Here is an 11,246-nt window from a genome sequence, read left to right on the forward strand (position 1 = left end):
AAATATCTCAGGTTCATCCTGTCTGACATCAAATAAAAGTAAATGTAAAGAACTCTGTTTTTAATTATTGTTTGCATTTTCCATACTGTCCCAACTTTCTGATTTGGGGTTGTACTATTCATTTACATTTACAGCATTTAGCAGACGCTTTTATCCAAAGCGACTTACATTACAGTCACAGTATACAGTCTGAGCTATTGAGGATAAGGGCCTTGCTCAAACACTCAAGGGCCCAACAGCAGCAACCTGGCAGTGATGGGGCTTGAACCAGCAACCTTCTGATTACTAGTCCAATAACTTAACCACTGAGCTACAACTGCTTGCTTTATAACCTTATATTATATTATAACCTTGAACACTATAATCACCTGTTTAAAATCAAATCATTATTTAGTTTTATTTATATTATTTTTGAATCTCATTACGAGCCATACAGTAAACTGCCCCCGTCCTAACTTTTTAGGAATGTGCTGCAGGCCTGAAATGCAGGAAGAATCTCAGTTTCATTCTGTCTGCAATCAAATAAAAGTCGAAGTGAATGGAAGAAACAGTGCTGGGATTTTTTATGTGCATTTTATATAGTGTCCCAACTTTTTCTGATTTGGGGTTGTAGTTACTTGGGTTTTATTATTTGGTTGGGGGTCATTGGGGGCATTTAGCGGAGGCTTTTATTCAAAGTGACTTACGGTACTGTGACAGTATACAGTCTGAGCTATTGAGGGTTAAGGGCCTCGCTCAAGGGTCCAACAGTGGCAGATTGGCATCGGTGGGGCTTGGACCTACAACCCTGTGATTACTAGTCCAATAACTTAACCGCTGAGATACAACTGGTTGTGTTTGATGTGTTTTTTGTTTTCATTAAAAGTAAAGACACTTTGTTCCACTTGCTTTTTGCTCTGTGTGTGTGTGTTTCTTTTTTTGAGATTTGGGACGTGGCCTTTTCAAATTGTTTAGCTTCGCACGTCCTGCCTACGGGGGGAAATATGATCGGAATAAATGAAACGCATTTCAGGCGCGTTTACCCAAATGCTACAGAAAATTGATTAGCATTAGCGAGAGGTATTTAAATGCCCCCCGCGGGTGATTAGATTTGATATAATCTGACGCTGGTTAAATAGTTTGTTGGCATTTATGTCGTGTGTTTATGGACACACATTTGGAGGAAGTTTTGCCTCTCTTACCGTCCGCCGTGCTCTGAGTGAACTCGAGCCGCTTTGTTCCACTTTGCTTTTTGCTCTGTGTGTGTGTGTGTGTGTGTGTTCCTTTTTTGAGATTTGGGACGTGGCCTTTTCTGTTTAGCTTTTTGCTCGGCCTGCGCAGGTCTCACTCTTTCCAGCACCTACGGGTAGAAAAGAAAACCATCTGAATAAATGAAACGCATTTCAGACGCGTTTACTGAAAAGTATTGAAGGATAAAATGCTCATATAGCGAAGGCGTTCTAGAATTAGCATTTTAAACGTGACCGCTGGGGTGGGGGAGGTGGAGCGTGGTGGCTGTGTGTCAAAAAATATTAGCGTGCGCTACTGAAAGACGTTTTTAAATATGTATGAGACTTCGCTGAGGTTTTGCCAGGAACTCCAGACAGCTCCAGAATTTCTGGCACGCTTGGTAAACGGTTCGAGTTAAAAGAACAGCGCTGACTCTTCTCCTGTAATGATTGACAAGCTTGATGAGGAGGATTTTAATATTTTCTTTACATCAGGAGACTGAGTGGCTCAAACTAACATTTAGAGATACAAACAGAAGCCAGTTTTATCATTTTTATCATCTCCTGGTACTTCATGGAGTCCGTGAAACGTTACATACATCTCTGGCATTTATCTGATGTTTTTAGGAACAGTGGTACCTTAGTGGTTAGAAAAGTTTCTAAAACAAGCCACATCACCGCCACTGTTTGACCCCTGAGCAAGACCCTTCTTGTGGACTCACTGCTTCAGCCAGACCTTCATCCTTTGAACGGGCTTCACGTTAGGCGACTGAGTGGCTCATACAAACAGTTTTAGCTGCTTGGCGAACACAGTCTGTTGTTTATTATCTCCTGGTACTTCATGTAGTCCATGAAACGTTACACACATCTATGGAATTTATCTGATGTTTTAGGGATGGTGGTAGATGGAAGGTTGCTGAAACAAGCCACATCACCACCACATGTCACTGTTGGACCCCTGAGCAAGACCCTTAGTCTCCTGTAATGAACAAAAAGAGTCCAGGACAAGGAGAACACCCCTCATTCCAGAACCTCCTCAGACCCTCCAGGCTTCCATGTCCACTCTTGTGGACTCTCTGCTTCAGTCAGACCTTCATCCTTTTAACAGGCTTTACATCAGGACACCTGGTGGCTCAGTTTGTTGTTTATCATCTCCTGGTACTTTATGAAGTCTGTGAAGCGTTCCATACATCTCTGGCATTTATCTGATGTTTTAGGAACAGTGGTATCTTAGTGGAACAAGCCACATCACCACGACAGTGTCACTGTTGGACCCCTGAGCAAGACCCTTCACTCTCAATAGCTTGAAATGTATCCAGTCTGAACGGCAAGTCGCTTTGGATAAACAGTTTAAGCAACCGGGAGCCTCGCTCTGTGGCCCCACCATGGCAGCTTGGCAGTAATGGGGCTTGAACCGGCAACCTTCTGATCACAATAACTTTACCACTAATCTGTCACTGCCTGACATTACAGCTCCCCCTTAAAACCAGGTTCCAATCCAAGCTCCACAATCGTAGCTAGATTTATTTGCCGTTTTTTATTTGGCACGTCTTCTAAACAGTGGGCTGAGACGAGGGAGGTCAAGATCGTAGAACCTTGGTGACCCTTAAATGCTTCCATCTTCAGCAAAGTTTTGCCCCTCTTACCATCTTCCTCATTGTAAGTGAAGGGTAAATAAACTTAAAACCTGTTTCGGATGCTCGTATGTGATCCAAGAAGCATTTAAAAAACACAGCGCTGGCGTACACGTCATATACAAGTGCGTGTAAACTTTTGGCTTTAATTGTACATGGCAAAAAAAGTATGTGGACACCTGACCATAAGCCTTTTCTAAACATCAAGGATATTATAATGGATAGTGAATGATTTTGGAGTGTGATCTGTGGGGCAGTTCGTTCTGAAGCGCGTCTCGTCCATCTACAAGTGAAACCGCTACATAAAAGATTCCATTTTGCATCACTGACAAGATTTTTGGAGGAAAAACAAACGTAATATATATTTTTATCAGATTACGGTAAAATCAGGAGCCGCCACCCACCCATACGTGAACAAGAAACATGAAAACAATAAAAGAAAACCAGCCAGACGCTCCAATACCCCAAACTCCTCCATCACTGAGCGGCTGCTTGTAGAAAATCACCATCATCTGCATTTTTTGGAGGCTTTTCTTCCCTCACGTCGTTCGCCAATAAAAAACACAGACACACACAAACTGAAATCAATAAGCGCTGCGAGCTTGTTGTTACTCGGGCTTGAATCTCAATTTGGGTAAACGGCTATGACGGCGCGGCGATCATCACTCAGCCGGACCGTTTAAAATCTCACGCCAATAAAAATGCGCCGGTGCTCGAGGTGGAATTTTTCTCGTCGTCTTTTTCTCCCTGTTTTTTTAATCTCTGACCGTAAACAGCGGCGTGACATTTAGAGTCCGTTTAAAAGTCGATGGGTGAATTTTCCAGTCGAGTGGACGTTATCGCCCCCCTCGTGTGCACCCTCGCCCCGGCCGGTTCTAACAGACACACGCGGCTGAGGTGTCGAGAAGGACGAACGCTGATGGAGTGAATATCACCGCTGCGCTCTCGTTCACCTTGATTCTGCGCTAATCAGACGCACCCTCACTTCTAATTACGCGTCCGTCCTTCACGTGGGGTTTTTCCGCCGCCTGTCAGGAAGCTTTGATGTATTTCTCTAATAAACGCTGCTGAAGTGGGACGTGTTGATGCTGTCGTGCACTGACAGCCGCTCGCGTCTCGCTGGTTCCCTGCCAAAACATTTCAGCGCCCCTTTTTTTATTATAATTTCTTTCTGTTGTTTAGACCACTCTGTCATTTAGTCATTTTGACACCACACACACACACACACACACACACACACACACCTACACACCTTTACTAAGTACTGCTCCAGTAGAATGCGCGAGCCAAACCGTCGGTGTTAAATTAACACCTAGCTTCTGAGAACGCCGTCCCTCTGAAAGAGCCTCGATTCGACCGAGCAGATTTTGTTTGTGTGCCGTGAGAAGTCGCAATTACGTCTCGCGCTCGCGTTTGTTTACTCCTGCTCTTACTCTTGTTTGTGTTTGTTTTCCTTCTTTTACAGGCCGACGGAGGGAGTTTTTAAACGTCTGACGTCTTCAGAAGCCTCGAATCCAGTCGGCACGGAGTAACAGCGACCGTCCAGTCGGACTTAAAACTGGTCGACGCTACTCAGCCGGACATAATAAAGCATCACTGTGACCCAACAACAATCAACCTGCCAATCAGAACCATATCCCAGGAACTGGAACCATCACTGTGCTTAAAGAACTACATTTAGTCACGTTAGAAACCAGGTTCCAGTTAGAACTGTGAATTGACACCCAGTAAAATTGTCAATCGACCAATCAGAACCGTCTCTGTCTCCTGTGGACAACCAAAACGTCACTCTGAACCATTGCTGTCCATCTTAACCTGCCCAGTGACCCATCAGTACTACAAAATGACCAGTTAGGATCATCTCTGGCCAGCCAGAACGACCAGTCGTCCAGTCAGAACCTTAAATATTAACTGAACGCTACCAGCAGCCAATCAGAAGCATTGCTGTGCTCAACAGTCAACGCCAGTCAAAGCAGATACCAAGGATTACCAACGGCTTCCAGCAGGAACTATCAACTATTCAACCAGGATTTTTCAGTCTGTTTGGAGCTACTAGTTATCTAGTTAGCAGCTGATTGGTTATCTAATTAACGAAACTCTTGGAGAAATGGGTGGGGCTAAAGTCCTACTCGTGATGCTGGTGATCGGTCTGAAGAACGGAGGGTGTGTGAACTGGAACCCGGTCCCGCGCAAGACTGTCCGATATCACGGTGAGTAGCTGTATAAATTTTATACAGAATTTTAGCGTTATCATCAACAGCAGAAAAAGGTATTTGCACCATAGGGTGCGCCTGGTTTTGTAAAATTGCAATATGAATACGCAGAGCGGCTGTTCAGCAATCCACCTGATGGATGCCTGTACCATTATGCACCCTTCACCGTGCTTCACAGTAGGAAAATATGGTTGAGATGAGCTCATCTGACCATACTGCTTTTTCCACTGCTCAAGGGTCCAACATGCTATGAATTCCAGCGTTGTGAAGCTTGTGAGACTGGATCCTATAGAGTTGTATTCATTTCTGTAGGGATCTTGAGGCTGTGGTACCACTGTTCCACTTTATTTGCCTCTCTTCCACCCCAATTAGGGAGGGCCGAGGCTATCATGCACCCTCTCTGATGTGTCCAACTGGGGGCCAGTGATAGCTCAGTGGTTAAGGTACTGGACTAGTAAACAGAAGGTTTACTAGTAAACAGAACTGGACTAGTACTGGACTAGTAAACAGAAGGTTGCCGGTTCAAGCCCCGCCACCACCAAGTTACCACTGTTGGGTCCCTGAGCAAGGCCCTTAGCCCTCAATTGCTCATCGTGTTCCGCTCATTGTGTAAGTCGCTTTGGATAAAAGCGTCTGCTAAATGCTGAAAATGTAACTGCAGATCACTTCTTTTCACCTGTCAGGGGCAGGGTTTACCCCTGCATGCCCCCCCCCCCAGGGGTCACTATGCCCTAGTGAAGAGGAACCCTATTTACACATATAAAAGCCTCCCTCTTTATTTACACAGTCATTCGTGTGTAGGCGCCCGGTCGGCTGACAGCACAGCTGAGATGCTGCCAATCATCAGGTTCATCCTGACGTGACCAGAACGCTTTTAAAGTCCACCAGTTGCGATCTGAATTAATTGGACGCAATTTGGAAAGACTCATCAGGGTCTATGAGGGCCACAAACGTCCACTGCACTGTCAGGACGAAAAACCAAGCCACGACGTCCAAGGAACCGTCTGTGGAACTCCATGATGAAGGTATAGCAGGGCATAGATCAGGGCAAGGATGTAAATCAATATCTAAGGCTTTACAGTGTTCCCACGTCGACACAGTGACCCAATGGCTCAGCCAAAGTCCAGACTTAAACCCCTCAGACATCTGTGGAAGGACCTGAAGATGTATCTGCATTAAAAAATGGGACAAACCTAAGGCTAAGGCTGAGCGGCCGCATGAACAACGATTGGCCTGTTGTTCAGATATGGGCGGGATTAAGCCGGATAGGGTCTCTCTCTCTCTCATCACTAGTGCTGGCTGATTGATGGCGCCTGCACAGAGATGAGAAAAGAGTGCTCTTAGGGTGTGTCTCTCCGTACACATCGCTGAGCTGCACTGCACTCGTCAAAGTGTAGGTGATCAGATGCATACGGCTGCTGCCCACGTGTCGGAGGGGGCGTGGGTTAGCTTCGTTCTCCTCAATCAGAGAAGGGATCGGCATTGGTGGAGAGGAAGCGTGACGCAATCGGGGAATTGGACGCGCTAAAGAGAAAATGCATAAATAAATAATATATATATAAGAGATAAACCTCTCAAATCCACGTGTTCGAATCATCTTTGCGTTTGCAGACGGCGTGACACGGCACGAGCTAGACGAGGGGAGTGGAGCTCATAGAGATTTACAGATTTAGGTTTCCTCTGGCTCCTTTGTTCCCTTCATCTCGTACCTGTTCTTTTATTCTTCACCTCACAGGCTTTTTATTTCTTCTCTCCTGCGCTCCCGCCTCCCCGGGTTCGTTCTCAGGCTGATCGGATTACCCGACGCCTTTACTGGCTTCTGTATGAAAGTGCTTGTGTGTTTTTTTCTCTTCCCTTTTCTTCCATTCTCACCCCCTCGATCTCTCTATTAGTTCTCATTGTCCTTTACTCCTGCTGCCTTGTGTTTTTTATTTTAAACGTTCCACCTCCTTCCTTCTCCGTGTTTAGAGACGATGTGTTTATAAAGGAGTGGAAACCCACACTGATGGGAAAAATAGTGAAGGACCGCTTGTTTCATGGGGTGGCATCGTGCTTTACTGTAAATATGGTTAAGGAGACCTCATCCGACCATACTGCTTTTTCCACTGCTCAAGGGTCCAACGTGCTTCGAATTCACGTTGTGAAGCTTGTGAGACTGGATCCTAAAGAGTTGCATTCATTTCTGTGGGGATCTTGACGCAGTGGTACCACTGTTCCACTTTATTCGCCTCTCTTCCACCCCGATTTAAGGAGGGCCGAGGCCGTCATGCACCCTCTCTGATGTGTCCAACTGCAGATCACTTTTTTTCACCTGTTACAGCACGGTGGCTCGGTGGGTAGCACTGTCGCCTCACAGCAAGAAGGTCCTGGGTTTGATTCCCAGGCGGGGCAGTCCAGGTCCTTTCTGTGCGGAGTTTGTATGTTCTCCACGTGTCTGTGTGGGTTTCCTCCCACAGTCCAAAAACATGCAGTCAGGTTAATTGGAGACACTGAATTACCCTATAGGTGAATGGGTGTGTATATGTGTGTGTGTGTGTGTGCCCTGCGATGGACTGGCATCCTGTCCAGGGTGTTACTGTGTGCCTTGCGCCCATTGAAAAGCTGGGATCAAGACTCCAGCACCCCCTGCGACCCTGATTGAATAAGCAGATAAGAAAATGAATGAATGAATGAATGAATGAACGCTTGTTCTATCCACATATTACTGTGGGTAGCGCTGTTGCTTCCTAGCAAGAAGGTCCTGGGTTCGATTCCCAAAGGGGTAACCTGTAACTACCCGTCCTGTCATGAATCACCTTAAGAATAACGTAATAAACAAACACTTATATTAAGCAGGTGGGAGTTTCTCCAACAGGGGGCGGACTTTCATTTTTTTTTTTTATCCCTTTAAATCCTTCCTTTTTTCTTTTAATTTGTCCCATGTACAATTAAAGAACATCGTAAAGCCACCAACTGCATTTATTTATTTATTTTTTAACATACTCAGAGAAACACACTATACACTCTGTATTTTTCCACCCTTGATGTCGGAACTTCAGCCAGACTAAAATGACACATTAAACAAATAACTCACTCATCTCCATGTTTTGCTTATCTCCAGCTGGTTTCAGGCTTTTTTATTTCCAGTTCTAACCTTTAAAGTTTAAAGCAAAGCTCAGTAACGTCGGTGCTTTATTTTACACCAGCAGGTTGTTTATTTCAGTGCTGCAGAGCCTGGAGGGACCATAAAACAGATACCGTGATGTTATCTGCTCGGTTTTGCCGGCTTTCTGTCTTAGGAACGGCCTAAAAGGCATTAAAACTCATTATATACCCTCACATACACTATAGAACCGAAAGTATGTGGACACCTGACCATGAGCTTGTCGGATGTCCCGTTACACATGGTATTAAAACAGAATGACGTCTGTGTGATCGTTTCAGCTGTGTGAGAAGGCTTCTTACAATACTTTGAAGGATGTCTGTGGGAATTTGTGCTTGTTCAATCAACATTTACACTTACACCTTTTGTCATAAAACGGACGCTTTTATCCAAAGCGACTTACAGCACTGTGACAGTGTTTTGTCCAAGCAATTAAGGGTTAAGGGCCTTGCTCAGGAGCCCAAAGGTGGCAGTCTGGCAGACGTGTGACTTGAACCAGCGACCTTTCAAATAATAGTCCGGTACCTTAGGCTCTATACAATAAATAAAATAAATAGGCTGGGCACTGATGTCGGTCAAAAAAGGCTCCATCATGCTGAAACAGAACAGGAAAGGGCCTTCCCTAAACTGTTGCTGCAAAATATAATGTAAATAAAATATCTAAGTATATAAAATAAATATCTAAGCATATAATGTCCCTTATATAACTAAATTAGTTAAATAGATAGATAGGCGGAAGGATGGACGGACGGACGGACAGATAGATAGATTAGACAGACTGACAGGCAGGCAGGCAGGCAGGCAGACAGACAGACAGACAGACAGACAGATAAATAGACAGACAGACAGGTAGATAGATTAGATAGATAAATAGACAGACAGATAGATAGACAGACAAACAGACATTGATTAGATAGACAGACAGACAGATTGTGCGTCTGACACTATGGCATGGAATACAATTAAAAATAATAATAGCAGTAGTGTATATATATACATATATCTTATATAATAATCTTATATTATTAATATTCTTATTAAAAATATATACAAATATATGTATTATCCATATACCTGTACAGTGTAAGAATCGATATATATATTTATATATATGAAAATATCAAAGAATTGTAGGTTTGATATGAGGGTGTAATTTTATTACACTCGTTAGTAACTGTTGTGGCTTAAACACATGAATTCAAAAATTATAAGGGTGTCCCAATACTTTTGACCGTGTAGTGTATATACAACATTTTTCACCAGTAAAAGTAGCTAAATGGTTTAGATGGTTTCATTCTAAACGTTCACCTTGTTCTGCCCGACTCTGGTTTTATTGGTCTGAAACGAGCCCTGCACCGCACAACAGCATGAACTCACCGACTTAATCACAGCAGTCTATAAACTATTGAACAAAGCGGCAGTGAGCTGAAGCGCTATCTTTCTTCCCCTCACACACTCACGCACACGCACACACACACACACACACTTTATAAATCTGTAGCCGAGCGTGTTCTTCACACCATAAATGGAAGAGCCGTGAGTTTACTAGAGCGAGAGAGACGGGGGAGTCGCGACGAGTCGAAAAGAAAATCTGTAGTGAGTTTGCAGTGTTTGTTTAGCTACTGTTTCAGGTCATCTGTGCACCAGTGTGTGTGTGTGTGTGTGTGTGTGTGTGTGTGTGTGTGCTCAGGCTGCCAGTTAGAAGGATTTTGATCCGGGGCCGAGATTAAAGTGGAGATATTATTCACTCTTTCCCATCGCCGCTTCTGCTCCTCATTAAACGAGTCGTGGCTTTAGAGGCCTGCTTCAGCATTTTCCAGGCTAATCTCCCTCCGCCAAATCTGTACCGTATCGGTGATCCTCCTGGACGATCATTTCCACACGTCTCCTCTGTGGTGAGAAAAGAACAGGACGTTTTGGAGCAGCATTATATACGAAAAATGACCAAAATCGTGTAGACCAGGCCATTGTTAACATCATAAACATACACCGATCAGCCATAACATTAAAACCACCTCCTTGTTTCTACACTCACTGTCCATTTTATCAGCTCCACTTACCATATAGAAGCACTTTGTAGTTCTACAATTACTGACTGTAGTCCATCTGTTTCTCTGCATGCTTTGTTAGCCCCCTTTCACCCTGTTCTTCAATGGTCAGGACCCCCACAGGACCCCCACAGAGCAGGTATTATTTAGGTGGTGGATGATTCTCAGCACTGCAGTGACACTGACATGGTGGTGGTGTGTTAGTGTGTGTTGTGCTGGTATGAGTGGATCAGACACAGCAGCGCTGCTGGAGTTTTTAAACACCTCACTGTCACTGGTGGACTGAGAATAGTCCACCAACCAAAAATATCCAGCCGACAGCGCCCCGTGGGCAGCGTCCTGTGACCACCGATGAAGGTCTAGAACAGGGGTGTCAAACTCACGGCCCGCGGGCCAGATCCGGCCCACCGCGTAATTTGATCCGGCCCGCGAGAGCTTAAACGACTGTATGATTGTTGTGATGGTTCGAGTCGTTACAGAGACGCGCTTATAATTTAATGCGCTCCTGCGCCTTTAAGAGACAACGTGACATCGTAGTCATGGCAACTAACTTTCACCTTCGCTAAGAAGCCATGTGACTTTTACGGCAAAAGAACGCGGGGGTAGCGTAGTCAGTAATGTAAACAATAATAAATAAATACAGATAATTATATTGCAATATAATACCCAAGCATCGTCTGTAAGTCGTGGCGTTTATATTCTCAGTTGTTAGTAAATGTTTAGTGAGTATATCACAGCGTTTTAGTTACAAATTTACCGTAATTAAATACAGTTGTTACGTTACTATAGCAATTAGTATCTTTACACACAATTTTAACTCGTTATTTTACGTTTGGTTAAATCTCATATTGTACCAGATGTAACACTTGACTACAGCTGTGTGCTTTTACTGTATTAGGTTCTTTATTGTTTTTATTGTTTGTATTTTTACTTCATTTTGATGCACACAGCTGGGGAGCAAATAAACCGACTGTATTTTGAAGAGAGCTGTCTGTCTGTCT

At 44.2% G+C, this 11,246-nt stretch overlaps 1 protein-coding gene and 1 long non-coding RNA gene across 2 annotated transcripts in view; both read left to right on the plus strand.

The window, feature by feature from the left end:
- Positions 1-4,684, plus strand: part of LOC134335266 (uncharacterized) — a 57,434-nt gene extending 52,750 nt beyond the window's left edge. The window contains exon 3 of the long non-coding RNA XR_010015557.1: positions 4,308-4,684. This is a non-coding gene — a long non-coding RNA (uncharacterized LOC134335266). The remainder of the gene's footprint in view (positions 1-4,307) is intronic.
- Positions 4,685-4,777: 93 nt separating this feature from the next.
- sema4c (sema domain, immunoglobulin domain (Ig), transmembrane domain (TM) and short cytoplasmic domain, (semaphorin) 4C) overlaps positions 4,778-11,246 on the plus strand; it is a 36,778-nt gene continuing 30,309 nt past the window's right edge. The window contains exon 1 of the mRNA XM_063017776.1: positions 4,778-5,052. Coding sequence (XP_062873846.1) covers positions 4,950-5,052 — 103 coding nt within the window. The 5' untranslated portion in view covers positions 4,778-4,949. The remainder of the gene's footprint in view (positions 5,053-11,246) is intronic.

The sequence above is a fragment of the Trichomycterus rosablanca genome, chromosome 21, assembly GCF_030014385.1.
Source record: "Trichomycterus rosablanca isolate fTriRos1 chromosome 21, fTriRos1.hap1, whole genome shotgun sequence".
Lineage (NCBI taxonomy): Eukaryota > Metazoa > Chordata > Actinopteri > Siluriformes > Trichomycteridae > Trichomycterus > Trichomycterus rosablanca.